Here is a 19458-nt window from a genome sequence, read left to right on the forward strand (position 1 = left end):
GGATCATCTGAGCCTGGGGAGGTTGAAGCTGCAGCGAGCCGTGATTGCGCCACTGCACTCCAGCCTGGGTGACAGTGACGCTCTTTCAAAAAAAAAAAAAGTTGCTCAATGAGGGCTTACTTAAGGGTCAATTGTGCATAGCAGCAATTAGTACAGCTCTTGTGTTTTAGGCTAAAACATTCTCCAAAAGAAATAAACGTTTTAGAGACAGGTCCAGCTTTTTGCTTCATATGCATCAAACTTGGATATCAAATAACAATCACTCTTCCCTTCTTTTTTGAAAGAAAAAGGTGAAAAAGAGGGGAGAGTCTACCAAGTGCTTCAGATATGAGAAAGGTGATCTGCTCTTGGTTCCAGTTCTAGAAATAAGGATGGAGGAGTAGGGGAAGTGTGCTTAGGAGTCCCCATATCTGGTCTCACTGTCAAAGCAAAAGTTCATCCTCAAGCTCTCCTCTGCCTCCACTAGAAGTAACTGATTCCCAGAGAGGGCACTGGTCATCCTTTCCGAAGGCACTTATGGAGCTGGCTATGGTTGGGAAGGGACCCCAGCCCTCTGTTGCACCCAACATCATCTCTCAGCAACCTCTCTGAGTTTGACTTTGGAGAAAAAGTTGAGAACCATTTTGTGACACTAGATAACCCAAAGGGAAGTACTTCCTTAGGGTGAAGGAAGTATGGCCACAGATTTGGCTACTTACTGAGACAGTGGAGCTAGGAGTGTTAGTTCCATATCCTGAAGAGGGCAAAGAGGCCAAAGACCAGCGCCGCCCATCAGTCCTGTATGCAAGAAAAAGTATTAGGCAGTTTCTGCAGGACTACACCCTGACCCACAACCTGCCTGTCTGTTCATCAGCATTTTGGGGGCAGTTGATTCACTGTAGGGCTCCTCCTTAAGACATTACTGCTCAGTCCAGTACATGCTTTTATATCTCTCCCCTACAGAGGGCTTATTGTTGTTTTCCCTGCAAAGACAGACATCTCTGACTATAAAATAGTCCATAACTTTGTATAACAGAAGAACATCTGTCATATAATACTGTGGTTTTGGAATATATATTTTCATACTCTCAACTTACTTTCATAGAAACAATGACAGAGGATTCCAGCTATAGGCAACATTACAAGATAGAACTGCCACTGAAATGCAGCTATTTCCATTTGTGAAGGCTCCGTGTTAAGGGCTCTTTGGTCTTCCCCAGGCCACTGGCTGACAACAGGAAGAAGTGGGCCACCATCTGGGTCTGAACTGAGCTAATCAATGGGAAACAGTTATAGGCTGCCTAGGAGCCGTTAGGACTCATAAAACCAATATTTGGGAATGTCTGTTGAAGAGTGACAGTAACTTTATGAAAGAGGAGGGAGGTGACATACCCTTAGCTGTATATGAGACTTTGGGGGAGGCTTCCTGCTGCTCTCAAAAGGATGCTCCCCACAGCTCTCATCAAAACAAACAAACAAAACATGCCCCCCCACCCCGCCACAGTTATTTGCTTTACTGTAGAGGGGAAAGATCAAGCAGGGATCTAGTTTGAAACTTTTATAATATGAACGTGTGATTCTTTGCCTGGACTGTGGGATGTGGTGTATTCTTTTTTGTAGAGCTTAAGGGTACAGCCTGCTCTGGTTGAAGTTAGATACAAAGTTTTTTTGCTGTTACTCACAGAACCTGAGACTATCAGCAATGGAGGATCTTTATAAGTTCATATTACAATTTACAGAGAAAACACTAAGATCCTGAGATTTGGGTGGTTTGTTCAAGGCTTCATGGTTATGGCAGGGACAGGGAGAAGAAGAAGCAAAAAGGAATAAATCTTGCTGGGGCTTCTCCCTTCGAAGCACTCCTCCCCACCCTTACCAATACCTAGCAGCTTTTCTACTCTGTTCCGTAAGGGGTGAGCCGCAGGTTCCATGCCACATGCACATGACTCAAACTTCATGCCACCCTGGCAGCAGCACATATAGGCTATAACTCTGCTGGAACCTAGTCTCTGAGGTTCAGACATGTCCAGGAAGGTGCTCAGACATGATGTTCTCTTTGACCTTTGCTGGGTCCTGGGAGCACCACGCAATAAAGCAAGTCGGTTCCAGGAAATAGCTCAGCAAAGATGAGACAAGTATAACTCAGGGATGGATTTCCCAAACCCTTGTCAAATACACTTTTGTACATGTGAGTTTTCCTCCCCTTAGATACAAATGAAAACTAGCTGCATGGCAGCAATTTCTCTGTATAATGAACAGCAGGGGCCACCAGAGTCAGGAAGAAATGCCACCACATGATGCCTCTATTTCCTCTATCTGGTCACTGCAGTCATCTGACTGTGCAAAGCTGTGGGAATAAGGGTGACTTGTCCCTAAGCTCAGAAGTTTGGAACTATTCAGCAATTCCTGCCTCCAAGCATATGAGCTCTGAGCCTTGGTTCCAGCAGGTAGAGGGAGATCCCTTTGGGCCTCTTTGCAAGACATGAAAGGCCCAATGTTCATACCCACAGTCAGAGAAGAATCATCACAACCAGTTTTCACCAACCACAACATCACAAACCATATTGTCTGGCCATGCATAGCAGTTTCCCAGCCCCTCTCCCCATTATACCCGCTATTACCTGTCAGCTCTGTGGCTATGGCTGTAGTAAAAAAATACACATTATAGTGAGAACCAAAGGAACCAGAGAGAGTGATCTTTTTGAATCTTGGTATTTGGTCTAGCTTGGCACATTCCTTCTGTTTAGGAATGTGTGATAGTTTGAAGTGAAATTGTAGGACCAATGGGTCTATCCTTAGTGTTCAATTCAATCTGTCTTTTGTTTGACATTGCAAACCAATGTGATCCTCCAAAGCGCCAGCCAGTAACACAGAAACAAACAATTCCTGATACTCTGTTTGGCAGGGTTGAAACACTTCTCCCCATCCCAATAACCAGCAGCTTTTCTTACTATGTTCTATAAGAGGACAGCCCAGAGATCCATGTTCCATGCACATGACTCAAATGTCATGCCACTTAGCATAGACCTGTTTGGGTCTCAGTGGTAAAAAACCAGGCCCTGAAGCCTCCTAGTTGGTCCTACTCCTAAACCCAGGCAATGAAACAGATCCATGGTATCAATGGAACAGGCTGTTCCCACTGCCTGGAATGGTCTACACACACCTGGGTCCTCGCACCTAACATGGCAGCTGCTTCTCATCCTTCAGAGAGGCTTTACATAGCCACCCAGTGGAGGTTCTCTGGCTTTAGTCTCTTCCTGTTCTTTTTTTGTTTTGTTTTGTTTGAGATGGAGTCTTGCTCTGTCGCCCAGGCTGGAGTGCAGTGGCACGATCTCGGCTCACTGCAACCTCTGCCTCCCGGATTCAAGTGATTCTCCTGCCTCAGCCTCCCGAGCAGCTAGGATTACAGACCTGCACCACCATGCCTGGCTAATTTTTGTATTTTTAGTAGAGATGGTGTTTCACCATGTTGGCCAGGCTGGTCTCAAACTCCCGACTTCAAGTGATCTGCCTGCTTCGGCCTCCCAAAGTGCTGGGATTACAGGCGTGAGCCACTGTGCCTGGCCCTCTTCCTGTTCTTTCGTGCAGCATCATGCTCTTTCCCTCTACGGTGCTTGTCATAATTTATAAACATATATTTGTTTGTCTTTCTCTCCCACTACTCATTTGTCTTCCCGCCAGGACACAGCTTTCAACAAATGAAGGTATCTCTATTAAAGGTGACTTGATTGTGGTTGAATTGAGACAGAAAATATGCAAATAAGATAATATCAGGAATTGAAAAGTACTAGTTTGAAAATAAAACTGGATGATTTGATGGAGAAAGACAAGAAGACCCCTTTAGATTGAATGTTTAGGGAAGGCCTCTCTGAGGAGGTGACATTTAAGATGAGATATGAATCATAACAATGAGTTAGCTAAATGAAGATCTGAGGGAACAGCATTCCTTACAGAGGAAACAACCAGTACACAGACTCTCCTACATCCTGAGTTTCAGGGAAGTAGGGACTATGTCTATTTTGTTACCACTACATAACTAAGCACCCAGCCGAGTGCGCCTGACTCTAGTTGGTGGTGCTCAGCAAATATTTATCAAATGAATGAGAAGTAACTCAATGCCACCTATGGGGATCTAGCCACAGGTCTTGGTGTCCCAGCTCGTACCTACTCTGAGAGTACAGTTTATATATAGTCCAGGCAAGAAGTCTGGGATAAGTCTTTCCAGCTGGGTTGGACAAACAAATGCATCAAACCAGCATATTCTTATACTGTAAGTGATCTTATCTGGATCCTTGCTTAACAAATTGGAAGTTCCATAGGGTAGGAGAGATGAGCCCCTGGAACAAACCTGGATAAAATTTGTTTTGAATAAGGTAAGTGGGTTGAAGGAGGAAACCCAAGTCAGCTATCAAACTTATCCCAACCTGTTCATGTTCTTTTCAGCTGCAAAGAATCCTGGAAAGAGGATGGATTTATTTTGGGTTATCATTGGAATAGTGAGTTAACACCATTTCCAGGAGCCTCTCTTTTTCCTAATATGTCTTTTTTTAAAAAGTAGTCTAAGTAGGCCGGGCACGGTGGCTCATGCCTGTAATCCCAGCACTTTGGGAGGCCGAGGCGGGTGGATCATGAGGTCAGGAGATCAAGACCATCCTGGCTAACACGGTGGAACCCCGTCTCTATCAAAAATACAAAAAAAGAAATTAGCTCGGAGTGATGGCGGGCGCCTGTAGTCCCAGCTACTCGGGAGGCTGAGGCAGGAGAATGGCGTGAACCCGGGAGGCGGAGTTTGCAGTGAGCCGAGATCATGCCACAGCACTCCAGCCTGGGTGACAGAGTGAGACTCCGTCTCAAAAAAAAAAAAAAAAAAAAAGTAGTCTAAGTATTAAAACTGTCCTGGCCTCCGGCTATATTACATTCTCCATCCATTAAAGGTTACAAATCTGGAGCCATAATTTTCCTGGAGGTCTTATACCAGGGACTAACTCTAACCAAGAACAATTTTAAAAATTAAAAAATAAAATAAAATAAATATAAACTCTGGCAAAGAATCTTAGAAAAGTTCTGACAAGAAATCATTTGTGTATAGAGCCTAGGTATGTGATTTGGATGGATTAATCTCATTCAGCTTTCTCTAAAGGCCTGATGATATTCCAGCCACAGGCAGAGCTGTCAGCGTTGCTGCCATGGGCCAGAGACAGGTTTGTTATCACTCTCAAGAGGGAAGAAACATGGGAGGAGGACTGTAAGCATGGCTCTGTATGCACCAAATCTTTCTAAATTCATAGAAGGAAAAGTGAAGTCCCTGTAGTCTCTTTATCCCCCAAACGAACTCCAGCTCAAAGTCAAGGAGAGAGGCACAAAGAGCCCTTTCAGCTGCTTTAAACTAGCTGAGTTAGAGAGGACAAAGAATATAACTTTGGGTCCTCCTGGAGGAGAGCTTATTTTCTCATTCATCACTCTAGGACAGTTCTAAATTGAGAGTATAATGCTTTGGAACATACCCGTAGGACATCAGGGACTAAAAAAAAGTGAATTATACAAATAAATCTACTTTTACTTAATATCTACTCTCCTGTTTAAACATTCAAACACAAATACATGGGGCACATATAAAGCAAAACCAGAACACGATCATTACAACCTAGGAGAGGAAAGCAAAGACAGAGTTTTGATGGATGGGAGCTTCAGGTAATACACTTGAAAGAGTAGTGACACTTAAAGGAGGAATCTGACATTCAACTAACCCTCATGCAAGTGCCACATGTGCTGGTCCCAGAGGAGGTTTCCTATCAACTTACCTACGGGCAGGAACAAAAGAAAAGTGAGCAGGTGCATTTGGAGAGAAATTCCGGGGGCTGTCCAAAGGACTGTTACCTGTGGATGGGAAAAGAAACAAAACTCTGTGAGGTTTGCTTGTGAGGAGGGTGGACATGACTTTCGGGCAAGAAATATTCCCCTAGCACTGGCAATTATATGGTTATTTTCTCAGGGCCACTATCAGTTTAATGAGTCTCTTTCTGTAAAAGTTTCATAGCCCAGAGGTTTTCTCCCTTGTTCCCAAGTTTGCTGTAACAACCCATGTCTCTCAGATAACCATTCTAGATCTAGCAGCAACTTGACTATTTCCTGCCCTCCTAGGAACACACCTGAGACTTCAATCTGTCTTTGTCAAGTGAACCAACATTCAGAAGGCATAAAGAGCTCATTCAGTCAGAGGGTACAGCCAAATGTTCACACTTTCTCAAAGGGCAACAGGACCCCTAATCCAAAAGTTTCTTGCATATATATCTCTGCGCACTGTATCCAAGGGCTAAACCAGGAACATGTGTGTTTTAAGGGGAAAGAGAAGTTCTCAGGTAGGGACTCAGGATAGTAGTAAACCTTAAGATAGTTCGTAATCAAGGCCCCCAAGTCTACAAAGCATACCGCCATTTCTTATTAGTATTCACGTGTTCCCTGTAACTTGCTAACTTAAAGCTCAGAAGCTTTGAACAAAACTGTAAGTTTACCTTTGCATTAATCCCTATGGTTCTTAAACCTAAGCCTGCCATACTTCTCTGGGCTATCTTCTAGCTGGGGGCTGGTACGTAGGAGCCCCTAGTTGGCAGTTGTTAATATGACTCTACTCAAAAGGCCATGTTGAAGTAAGCACCATACTCCATGCTGTGCTGGCTCCCCTCTAACCCCTGTCCACCTCCTCACTTCTGTGTTTACCTCCCAGGGGCCTGGTACTTCAACATGCGCTGGCTTTCTCTTGGATAGTATGTTTCCTGCACAGTGTATGGATGTTCCAAGTTGCCAAAAACCTACCCCTTTGTTTCCCACTATCTCTATCCAATAGGGCTTATATAGCACTTAACGTCTTTTTATACTGATCTAGTAGAAACCAGCCTCTCAATCAGTGCTCCTACTACCCTATGCAGCAGCACCTCTGTATCAATTATATAATGGCATTGTTTTTGTTTGAAATAATAAGAGGCATTTTCAGTTCTTCTCACCCCCAGGTGCATAAAATATACAACTTCATCCAGTGGATCTGCTCTCAACATTGCATGAACTCTGGGTTTTCCATGCTCTGTGTCAGGGATATCTGTTATGACCTCTCCCCATCTTCTGGCTAGTGGGCACCAGGATATAAGGGAAGTGATCCTGAGTAGCTGTTTCCTTAGCCAGGACTTAATAAGGATCAGGCCTCCTCAGAAGTATCAAGGCTTATTTTTTTAAAAAAATTCTGTTCTTTTTTGATAGTGTCATCTCATGTCAAAGATTAACAAATACCCACAGTTTGATTCTTGACATGCAAAGTCAGATGCCCTTTGTTGGTTCCCAAAACTACCCAGCTAAAGCCTCAAGGAGATGCCTGGACATGAGCATCCTACAATGACCAGCCTTCCAAGGATCGGTCTGGTTACAGAGGTACAAAGAATCTTCCAGGTGCGCATAGTACAGCTAGGGTTACATAACACACATGTATGTCAGAAATAGCTAACACCGAGAGGGAAAAAAAAAGCGGCAAAAAAACTAAATAAACAGCACCACTGAGCTGTAGGACAACTTCAAGCAGGGGGAGGGGAGAGCAGGGGATACAGAAAAAAGATAGGAAGAAATAATGGCGGACCATTTTGCAAATTTGATAAAAACCATATACCCACATGTTGTGTGATGGGTCCTTTACTAGATTACTTAAAGGTACATATATGTTCACTGCCTGAAACCTGAAGGCTAGGCCCATGGCAATGGTACCCAGCTGAGGAGCAGGTATCCCTGAGAACCAACCAAACATCCCAGAGAGTATCTGAGAATCTCTCAAGAAAAACAGTATCATTGTTCAAACACAGTAGGCAAAGATCCAGAAAATTAGCCTAAAAGCAGTTTAGAGGGAGCCGGGTACAGTGGCTCAGGCCTGTCATGCCAGTTTGGGAGGCTGAGGAGGGCGATCACTTGAGTCCAGGAGTCTGAGACCAGCCTAAGCAACATGGCAAAACACCCCATGTCTAAAAACAAACAAACAAAAAATGCGGTTTAGAGACAGGAGGCAGTGTGGATCTCTAGAGCTGTCCTGCTGCCATCCAGGAGTGCCTTGTATGTAAGTTGAATAAACTCGTCTACTCATCAAGTTAAATTTGTCTGAGTCATTCTTTGGTCTCATGGCTCCTTCCCAGTTTAGATGGGACGTTGCAGTCCCAAGTTTTTCTTGTAACATCACAAATCTAAGAATCTCTAAGAATCCCAAACATGAGAAAGAACAAGAGAAGTACATCAAAGAATACCCAGTCAAATCGCTCAAAACTCAAGATACAGAGAAAAATCTTTAGAGTGGCTAGAGCTTGGTGGAGCTCAGTAAAGTGAGAAGAAGATATGTTATACAGAGGAACAAAGACAAGGATTATAGCAGATTTCTCGTTGGAAACAATGCAAGAAGACAGCAGAGCAATATCTTTAAATTATGGAAGATACGGGCCAGGCGTGGTGGCTCACGCCTGTAATCCCAGCACTTTGGGAGGCTGAGGTGGGCGGATCACGAGGCCAGGAGATCGAGACCATCCTGGCTAACACAATGAAACCCTGTCTCTACTAAAAAATACAAAAAAATTAGCCGGGCGTGGTGGCGGGCGCCTGTAGTCCCAGATATTCGGAAGGCTGAGGCAGGAGAATGGCGTGAACCCAGGAGGTGGAGCTTGCAGTGAGCCGAGATAGCGCCACTGCACTCCAGCCTGGGCGACAAAGCGAGACTCTGTCTCAAAAAAAAAAAAAAAATTATGGAAGATATGGCTATTCTCCTGCCAACCTAGAATTCTAGACCCAGCTGTTGTGTAGTAAAGAATCTGACTGGCCTTAGTACCCAGTTCCTGGGAAGGAGCCTGTAAATCCTTGGAATTTCCCAAGTGATAGGAGTGCTTTTGTTATTTATGATAGGGCCTGATACTTTATGCTAATGATATAACTCAGGATGGGGACTGGCCACACCTGAAAGACCAACCATGTAATTGGAGGGTTGGGGCTTTGAGGCTCACCTAGCACCAGGGAGTGCTAGCACTCACCTAGCACTTTGGGAGGCCGAGGCAGGCAGATCGCCTGAGGTTAGGAGTTCAAGGCCAGCCTGGCCAATGTGGCAAAATCCCGTCTCTACTAAAAATACAAAAATTAACCAGCTGTGCTGGCACATGCCTGTAATCCCAGCTACTTGGGAGGCTGAGCCAGGAGAATTGCTTAGAACCTAGGAGGCGGAGGTTGCAGTGAGCCGAGATCATGCCACTGCACTCCAGCCTGGCTGGGCAGCAGAGTGAAACTCCTTCTCAAAAAAAAAAAAAAAAAAAAAGAGGGTTAGGGCTTTGAGCCACTTGCTATCAGTCTGACATAAACCTGACCTCCCAGAAATGGAGAGGGGCTAGAGATTAAGTTCAGTCATATGGCCAATGAGTCAATCAATCATGCTTATAAAATAAAACCTCACTCTGGACACAAAGCTCCTGTGAGCTTCCCTGCTTAATAATAATTTGTATGTATTGTTATACATCCATGTGCTAGGAGGGTGATGCATCCTGACTTCACAGGGAGAAGGCACTGGAAGCTTTGTGTTGGGACCCTCCCAGACCTTGTCCTACACATGTTTTCTTTGGCCGGACCTGATTTTTGTCTTTTTTGCCACAATAAAATTGTAAACCTAAGTATAGGGGTTTTCTGAGCTCTGTGAATCATTCTAGTGAATTACTGAACTCAGGAGGTAGTAAGAAACCTCAAATTTGTATCCATTTTGTCAGAAGTATGGGTGACTTGGGAACCCCCAAACTTCTGCTTGGTGTCTAAAGTGAGGGCAGTTTTGTAGCAGCCTGGGCCCTTGTAAAGTTTGGCCTAATTTGGGATAGTTAGTGTCAGAAGTCATTGTACCAGCAAAAAAAATTTTTTTTTTGAGATGGAGTCTCATTTTGTTGCTCAGGCAGGAGTGCAATGGCGCGACCTTGGCTCACTGCAAGCTCTGCCTCCTGGGTTCAAAAGATTCTCCTGCCTTAGCCTCCCAAGTAACTGGGATTACAGGCACGCGCCACCATGCCTGGCTAATTTTTCTATTTTTAATGGAGACGGTATTTTACCATGTTGGCCAGGCTGGTCTCGAACTCCTGACCTCAAGTAATCCTACTGCCTCAGCCTCCCAAAGTGCTGGGATTATAGGCATAAGCCACTGCTCCCGGCCTCAGCAAAAATATTTTTAAAAGACAGAGGTAAAAAATAAATACTTTTTCAAACAAAAAAACTAAATAAAATTCTCAACAGCAAACCACACTACAAAAAAATGTTTTAAAAATGTCCTTTAGGCAGAAGCAAAGGATGCCAGGTGGAAATACGGATCTGCACAAAAGAATGAAGAGCAATGGGAAACTTAACTGCATGGAAAAAGATGCATGACATTTTCTTATTATTTAAATCTCTTTAAAAAGCAGTAAATGTTTAAATAATAATAATATTATTGCTATTAAATAATAATAGTGTGGGATTTACAACACATGAGGATCAAAAGTTTGAAAACAACTATATAAAGGCTGGAAGGGGAGAAATGGAAGATTCTTATCCTGTATGTGAGGTGGTATAATATTATTTGAAGATTGATATGAGGGATATGTTAAAGATATATACTATAAATGCTAAGGCAAACACTAAACAATAAAGGGTTATAGCCTATAAGCCAATAAAGGACATAAATGGAATAAAAATACACACTTAACCCCAAATAAAGCAGCAAAAGATCACGGAAGGAGAAAAAAACAGGTGGAATAATTAGGAAACAAATAGGGAGGTGGTAGACATAAACAAACCGCATCAACAACCACATTAAATGCCCCAATTAAAAGGTAGAGCTTGTTAGATTGAATTTTAAAAAAAGAAAGACTCCATTAAAGAAACTGAGTCAATAGCTAATCATCTCCAAAAAAAGCACCTGTTTCAGATGTTTCACTGATTAATTCTACCAAACACTTATAGAAGAAATGATACCAATTCTCTACAATCTCTTCCAACCAAAGATGACTGTAACATGATTCCTAACTCATTCCATGGGGCCAGTATTACTCTATTACACAAACCAAATAAAGATATTGTAAGAAAAAAACACTACAGACCAATACCTCTTATGAAAACAGATGCAAAAATTCTCAATATTAGAAATATCAAATCCAACAATGTATAAAAAAGTTATATACCGTCACCAAATAGAATTTACTCCAAGTATGCAAGGATGGCTCAACATTTGAAAATCAATTACCTACCACATCAACATACTAAAGAAGAAAAATCATATGGTCACATCAACTGATACAGAAAAAGCACTTGACTAAATCTAAAATCCATTTAAAACTTTTTTGATAAAAACTCAGCAAACTAGGAATACAGGAGAACGTCCTCACTTGACCAAGAACATCTACAGAAGACATACTTGTTGTTAACATCATACTTCATGGGGAGAATCCGGGTATTTTTTCTCCAAGAACAGGAACAAGGCAAGGATGGCCTCTCACTACTCCTATTCAGTATCATACTGGAAGTCTTAGCCAGTGCAATAGGGCAAGAAAAGACGACTGGGTGCAGTGGCTCATACTTGTAATCCTGGCACTTTCGGAGGCTGAGTTGGGGGGATTACTTGAGCCCAGGAGTTCAAGACCAGCCTGGGCAACATAGTGAGACCCCATCTCTAAAAAAAATACATAAATAAAAAAGCAAAACAAAACCAAAAAGGCAAGAAAAGGAAATAAAAGGTAAATACATTGGGAAGGAGGAAATAAAGGTGTTTATGTTTAGAGATGACATGATTGTCCATGTAGAATATTCTAAAGAATCAACAAACAACACTCCTGTAACTAATAAGCAATTACAACAAGGTTGCAGGATACAATGCTAATATTAAAAAGTCAATTGTGTCCCTTTATACCAGAAATGAATAATCAGAATTTGAAATTAAAAACACAATACCATTAACAGAAAAACTGAAATGCCTACATATAAATTTAACAAATACACTGAAAATCTATACACTGTAAATTACGAAACTCTGATGAAAGAAATCAAAGATCTAAATAAATGAGACATTGCATGATCATAATGGAAGACTCAATATGACTAAAATGTTAATTATAAGCAATTTGATCTACGGATTAAATGCAATCCCAATCAAAATCCAAGCAAGTTAGTTTGTGAATATTGACAAATTGATTCTAAAGTTTACATGGAAAGGCAAAATAACCTAAACAACCAATACAATACTGAAGAAGAATAAGGTTAGAGGACTGATATTACCTGACCTCAAGACTCACTATAAAGTTATAGTGATCAAGACAACATGGTGGAAGAACAGATACATAAATCAGCAGAACAAAGCAGAGACTCCACAAACAGACCCATACAAATATAGTCAACTGATATATGACAAAGGAGCACTGGCAATTCAATGAAGAAAATATATATTCTCATTGACGAATGGTGCTGGAACAACTGAATGTTCATATGCAAAAAAATGAATCTAGATACAACCTTTTACAAAAATTAACTCAAAATGGGTCATGAAAATGATCGGAATGTAAGATTTACCTAAATGTAAAAACAAAAAACGATAAAACTTGTATATGATAACATAGGACAAAATCTAGGTGACCTTGGGTTTGGCGATGAATTTTTAGGATATGAAACCAAAAGCAAAACCATGAAAAAAAACATTAATAAGCTAGACTGCATTAAAATTAAGAACTTCTGCAAAAGATACTGTTAAGAGAATGAAAAAGACAGACCATAGACTAGGAGGAAATATCTGTAAAAAACACATACTTGGCTGGGCATGGTGGCTCATGCCTGTAATCCCAGCACTTTGGGAGGCTGAAGATGGAGGACTGCTTGAGCCCAGGAGTTCAAGATCAGTCTGGACAATACAGGGAGATCTTGTCTCTACAAAAAATTTAAAAATTAGTTGTGTGTGGCAGCCTAACGCACCTGGTCTCAGCTACTTAGGAGGCTGAGGTGGGAGGCTCATTTGAGCTTGGGCTGTAGTGGGCTGTGACTGCACCACTGAACTCCAGCCTGGGTGACAGAGCAAGACCTTGTCTCAAAAACAAACAAGAAAAGTCAAGTCCCAATCCCCAACCCCCAAAACAAAACAAAACCAAAAACCCACATACTTGATAAAAGACAAATGTGTAAAGAACTCTTAAATCTCAACAAGAAAACAAACAACCCAATTTTAAAAATGAGCAAAAGATCTGAACAGCCACCTCACCAAAGAAGATATACAGATAGCAAACAAGTATATAAAAAGATTCTCAACATCATTTGGCACAGGACATTGCAAATTAAAACTACAATTGGATACTCATACATACCTATTAGAATGGCTAAAAAGGATGGGGAACAACAGGAACTCTTGTTATTGTTAGTAGGAATGCAAAATGGTACAGCCACTTTGGAAGACAGTTTGGCAGTTTCTAAAAAGCTAAACACAGTCTTCCCACACAATCCAGCAATTGCTCTAAATAATTACTTACTTGGGTTGAAAACTTGTCTACACAAAAACCTGAACATGAATGTGTATAAGCAAGTTTATTCGTGATCGCCCAAAACTGGAAGCAACCAAGATGTCCTTCAATAGATGATGGATAAACATACTGTGGCACATCCATACAATGGAATATTATTTAGTGATAAAAATAAACAAGCTATCCACCTACGAAAAGACAGGAACCTTGAAGGCATATTGCTAAGTGAAAGAAACTAATTTGAAAGGCTATATGTCATAAGATTCTGACCTTGTGACATTTTGGAAAAGGTAGGTATAACTATGGAGACAGTAAAACAATCAATGGTGCCAGCGGGAAGATGATGAGGGACAAATAGGTGAAGTACTGTGCACTATTTTAGGGAAATAAATCTACTCTGTATGATACTGTAGTGGCAGATACGTGACATTACGCATTTGTCAAAACATACAGAACTTTATAACCTAGAGAGTAATGTAAGGGAAAAAAAAATTTAAGCCTTGGTTTGTCACCTCTAAAGGCAAATTAAAAAAAAATAACTTATGAGATCAGAGGATCCCAGAGAAGAATGCAGACTATGACAAGAGAATCTAACTGTATTACAAATGTATGAAACAACATCACTGAAGAGGGTGAAGGGAAAAGTGCTGACCTAAGAAACTTTGGAAATGAATGAAATCAGTTAGACTAAAGATCAAAGGAACTACAGGTAAGTACTGAACTCAACTTGATAAAGTTGTTTCTCAAGGAGTATGGGTTAATAATTTTGATACTGCTACACATGTACACTGGAACTGAGTAGTTTATGTGTATGGATGGTGGATGATGGGACCCAGGTTTCTCATTGTTGGAGTGGAAATTTACAGATCAGCAAAGGGAAGAAGAAGCTAGAATGATCCATGTGATATTGAATTGGAGCCAGAGACATCAAGAAGAATTCATGTTTAATATAAATACAGACAATTACATATAAAATATTTATAGATATGTGTATATTCACAGGTTAGTATACATACTAATACTATATGTCTTTGGTCAATCAGCTAAGAGGGACTAGAAAAAGGACACCCCAGTAGAAACAAGCATTCCTAGAACCCAGATCTTGATTTGTAATACTGTTCTCCAATTTAAAAATCCAGACCTCTTGGAGAAATGGCTGATTCTAGGACTGGGGTCAGAAATATACAACATGAGCCGGGAATATCTTATAGTCGCAGATAGTAAGGAAGGGATAAAACAACAACAAACCAAAACCAAAACCAACCAAACAAAAACCACCAAATTGATGTATGTCAAGCGGGGGAAGGAGCCAACTGAAAGGACCTTGATGGCCAAAACGGAACAACTTAAGCAAAAAAACTAAAGTATTGATGGATTACAGTCTGATCTAGATAATAAATACCTATTAGTTCATACTGATATAAATGATTGAATAAATAAATGGGAAGAAGATCAGTGAGGATGTAGAACACTTGAACAACATTACCAACAAACTTGACATAATTGACACTTACAGACCACTACCAAACAGTAGTAATATACATTCTTTTCAGGTGAACACTGAACATTTGCTAAGAAAGATCACACTCTGAGTCATAAAACAAAACTCAATAAATTTTAAAAGGATTCAAGTCATATAAAATATGTTTTCTGACTACAATGAAATAGAATTAGAAATCAGTAACAGAAACATCTCTGGAAAATCCCCAAATATTCATAAACTAAACAATATACTTCTGAATAATTTGTGGGTCAAAGAAGAAATCAAAAGGGAAATTAGAGGCTGGGTGTGCTGGCTCATGCCTGTAATCCTAGCACTTTGGGACGCCAAGGTGTGGGAATCCCTTGAGGCTAGGAGTTCAAGACCATCCTGGGCAACATAGCCAGACCACGTCTCTACAAAAAATAAAATAAATTAGCTGGGTGTGGTGGCAGGCAACTGTGGTCCCAGCTACTTAGGAGGATGAGGCAGGAGGATCGCTTAAGCCCAGGAAGTCGAGTCTGCAGTAAGCTATGATCAGGCTACTGCACTACAGCCTGGGCAACAGAGCAAGACTCTGTCTTTTTAATAAAAATGAAAACACATGTCATACCACTAAAGCAGTTCTTAGGGGGAAAATTATATCACTACATTATATTAGAAAGGAAATTATATCACTACACTATATTAGAAAGGAAAGACTAACTCCCAGCACTTTGAGAGACCAAGGTGGGAGGACCACCTGAACCCAAAAGTTCAAGATCAGTTGGGGCAACATAGTGAGACTTGGTCTCTAACAAAAAACACCAAACCAAAAAAAAACAAAAAAAAAAACAAAACAAGAAATGCTCTCACTTTCTACCTTAAGAAATTTTAAAAAGAGGAGCAAATGAAACCCAGAAGAAAGGTAATCATAAAGACCAAAGTAGAAATCAATTAATAAAAAAACCACTGGAAAACAAGAGAGAAAATGTATAAAACCATACACAACGCCAGGCATAGTGGCTAACGTTTGTAATTCCAGCACTTTGGGAAGCCAAGGCAAGAGGATTGCTCGAATCCAGAGGTTCAAGACCAGCCTGGGCAACACGATGAGACTCCATCTCTACAAAGAATTTAAAAATTAGCTGGGTATGGCGGTGTGCCTGTGGTCCTGGCTACTTGAGAGGCTGAAGTGGGAAGACTGCTTGAGCCCAGGAGGTTGAAGCTTCAGTGAGTCATATTTGTGCCACCCTACTCCAGCCTGGGTGACAGACCCTGTCTCAAAAAACAAACCAAAAAACCCAACAAAGAACATACACAGATTTTTGAGATCAATAAAATTAAAATGATAGACAGACTAATCAGGAAAAAAAAAGACAAAACAGAAATTACCAACATCAAGAATGAGAAAGGTCACATTTCTATGGATTCTACAGTTATCAGAACAACTTTGTCAATTATTATAAACAACTTTATGTTAATTAATTTGACAACTTAGAGGAGACTGAAAATTCTTTGAAAGATATACACTACCAAAGCTCACTCAGTAACAGATAACCTAAATAATCCTATATCTATTAACAAAATTAAGTTTATAATTTAAAATCTTCCCACAAATTCTAGGTTCAGAGGCTTCACTGGAGAATTCTGCCAAACATATAAGACAGAAGTAGTAACAATTCTACACACTTCCAGAAAATTGAAGAGGAGGGAATACTTCCCAACTCAAAACTATGAGGTCAGCATTACCCTGACACCAAAACCAGACAAAGATATTATAAGATAACTACAGACTAATATTCCTTATGAATATAGATGCATACATATTAAAATTTCAGCAAATCAAATACAACAACATATAAAAAGACTAATACAAAAGAATATTCTTTTTTTTTTTTTTTTGAGACGGAGTCTCTCTGTGTCACCCAGGCTGGAGTGCAATGGCGCAATCTCGGCTCACTGCAAGCTCCCGCCTCCCAGGTTCACACCATTCTCCTGCCTCAGCCTCCCGAGTAGCTGGGACTACAGGCACCCGCCACCACACCTGGATAATTTTTTGTATTTTTAGTAGAGACGGGGTTTCACTGTGTTAGCTAGGATGGTCTTGATCTCCTGACCTTGTGATCCGCCCGCCTCGGCCTCCCAAAGTGCTGGGATTACAGGCATGAGCCACCGTGCCCGGCACAAACGAATATTCTCTAAATAATGGGAGGTGGGAGCAAATACATCATGACCAAGTAACGTTTATCTCAGGAATTCTAGTTGGCTTAAAATCTGAAAATCAATCAATATAAATCACTACATTAGTAGGCTAATCAAGAAAAAAACATATAATCATCTCATTAGACATAGAAAATGCATTTGACAAAAGTTCAATAATAATTTTTGATAAAAACTTTTAGCAAACTAGGAATAGGACACATTCTTCAGTTGATAAAGGGTATCTATGACAAACTTAGAGCTAACACCACAGTTAATAGTAAAGACAAAATGCTCTAAGATCAGGAACAAGGCAAGAGTATCTACGATTACCATTTCTATTCAAAATTATACTGGGAGTTCCAGCCCAGTGGAATAGGCAAGTTGTCTTTCTTCATGGACAACAGGAGTATCTCCAGAAAATACAACAGAATCTACAATAAAGCTACTGGAATAAGAGAGTTGGCAGGATAAAAGATCAATATACAAAATCAACTACATTTATACATACTGTAAATAGTCAGAAATGAAAAATAACAATACCACTTATAATTGCATAAAAATATGGAACACCTAGTGATAAATTTGACAAAAGAGGCATAAGAACTTCAGAAAACATGTTGAGAGAAATTAAAGATGATCTAAATAGGTGGAGAAACAAAGCATGTTCATGGGTTAAAAGATTTGATATTGTTAAGAAGTCAATTCACTCCTAACTGATCTACAGATTCAGCACAATCCCAATAAAAATACCAGCTGCCTGTCTGATAATCTGATTTTTAAATTCATATGGAAATACAAAGGACAAGACGCCAGACAAAAAAAAAGTACATACTATATAACTCCATTTAGATAAAATTCTACAAAATCCAAAGTAATCTATGAGTGACAAAAAGCACATCAGTGGTTGCCTGCAAGTAATTACAAAAGGACCTAGGGAAACTTTAGGAGATGACAGATGTATTCACAATTTTGATCGCGATGATAGCTGCACAGATGTATATACATAGGTCGAAAGCTGGCTGGGTGCAGTGGCTCACGCCTGTAATCCCAGCACTTTGGGAAGCCAAGGCGGATGGATCACCTGAGGTCAGGAGTTCAAGACTAGCCTGCCCAACATGGTGAAACCTGGTCTCTACTAAAAAAAACACACACACACACACACACAAATTAGCAGGATGTAGTGGCAGGAGCCTGTAATCCCAGCTTCTCAGGAGGTTGAGGTTGAGGTTTCATTCAAATGAATGAAAATCATTTGAACCCGGGAGGTGGAGGTTGCAATGAGCTGAGATCACGCCACTGCACTTCAGCCTGGGCAACAAGAGTGAAACTCCGTCTCAAAAAAAAGAGAAAGTTATCTAATTTTATACTTTGAATATTGTATATCAATTTTATCTCAGTAACATTTGTTTAAAAATCAATATAAATAAGTAAAACAAATATATTAAATACCTTACATATTCATGGTACAAATTTTTTTACCTTTTCATTTAGAATGCAATGTGATTGAAGATAGCTCATATTTATGTACTCATTTACTCATTTTTATGGATTTTTTTTCTGAGACAGGGTCTTGCTCTGCCACCCAGGCTGGAGTACAGTGGCTCAATCACAGCTCATTGCAGTCTTGAACTCCTGGGCTCAAGCAATCCTCCCGCGTTGGCCTCCCAAAGTGTTGGGATTATAGGTGGGAGCCACTGTGCCTGATCAGGTGGCTCTTATTTTTAAAAATCTTAAGTCTAAACCCTTCTGTGGTTTGGTTTTTTAATTTAGATTTTGACTTGCTTTTATTATAGATAAAAAATAGGCTAGGGGTGGTGGTTCTTGCCTGTAATCTCAGTACTTTGGGAGGATGAGGCAGGAGCATCACTTGAGGCCAAGAGTTCAAGACCAGCCTGGGCAACAACACAGTGGGACTCTGTCTCTACAAAAATTTAAAAAATTATTAGCTGGGTGTGGTGGTGTGCATCTGTGGTCGTACTTAGTTGGGAGGCTGAGGTGGAAGATCACTTGAGCCCAGGAGGTCAAGGCTGCAGTGAGCCACGATTGTGTCACTGCACTGTAGCCTAGTTGAAAGAATGAGACTCTGTCTCAAAAAAAAAAAATTAAAAATAAAATAAAATAAAATAAACCTCACAAAGACATATAGCTCCCAATGGAAGAAGTGCATTGTTGGCTGTAATCATGATACTTGTTTTTCAATTCCCTCCAAGGGATGATAAATTTTTATCTTCTGTAATGTCAGCAATTTTTCTTGGAACCTAATGAAGAGGTATTATAGTTTTATATTTTTAAACAATAGAT

At 40.5% G+C, this 19458-nt stretch overlaps 1 protein-coding gene across 4 annotated transcripts in view; it reads right to left on the reverse strand.

Annotated features, from left to right (window-relative positions):
- The window catches only part of MAST2 (microtubule associated serine/threonine kinase 2), a 238055-nt gene that overhangs the window by 32128 nt on the left and 186469 nt on the right, over positions 1-19458 (reverse strand). For 2 of the 4 annotated variants that reach the window (XM_034964012.3, XM_008965227.4), the window contains exons 6-8: positions 5781-5856; positions 2601-2621; positions 699-777 (exon numbers count right to left, since the gene is read on the reverse strand). In XM_034964012.3, coding sequence (XP_034819903.3) covers positions 699-777; positions 2601-2621; positions 5781-5856 — 176 coding nt within the window. The remainder of the gene's footprint in view (positions 1-698; positions 778-2600; positions 2622-5780; positions 5857-19458) is intronic. The other 2 variants (XM_008965226.4, XM_008965228.4) reach the window with 1 other exon arrangement.

This window comes from Pan paniscus, chromosome 1 (genome assembly GCF_029289425.2).
Source record: "Pan paniscus chromosome 1, NHGRI_mPanPan1-v2.0_pri, whole genome shotgun sequence".
NCBI lineage: Eukaryota > Metazoa > Chordata > Mammalia > Primates > Hominidae > Pan > Pan paniscus.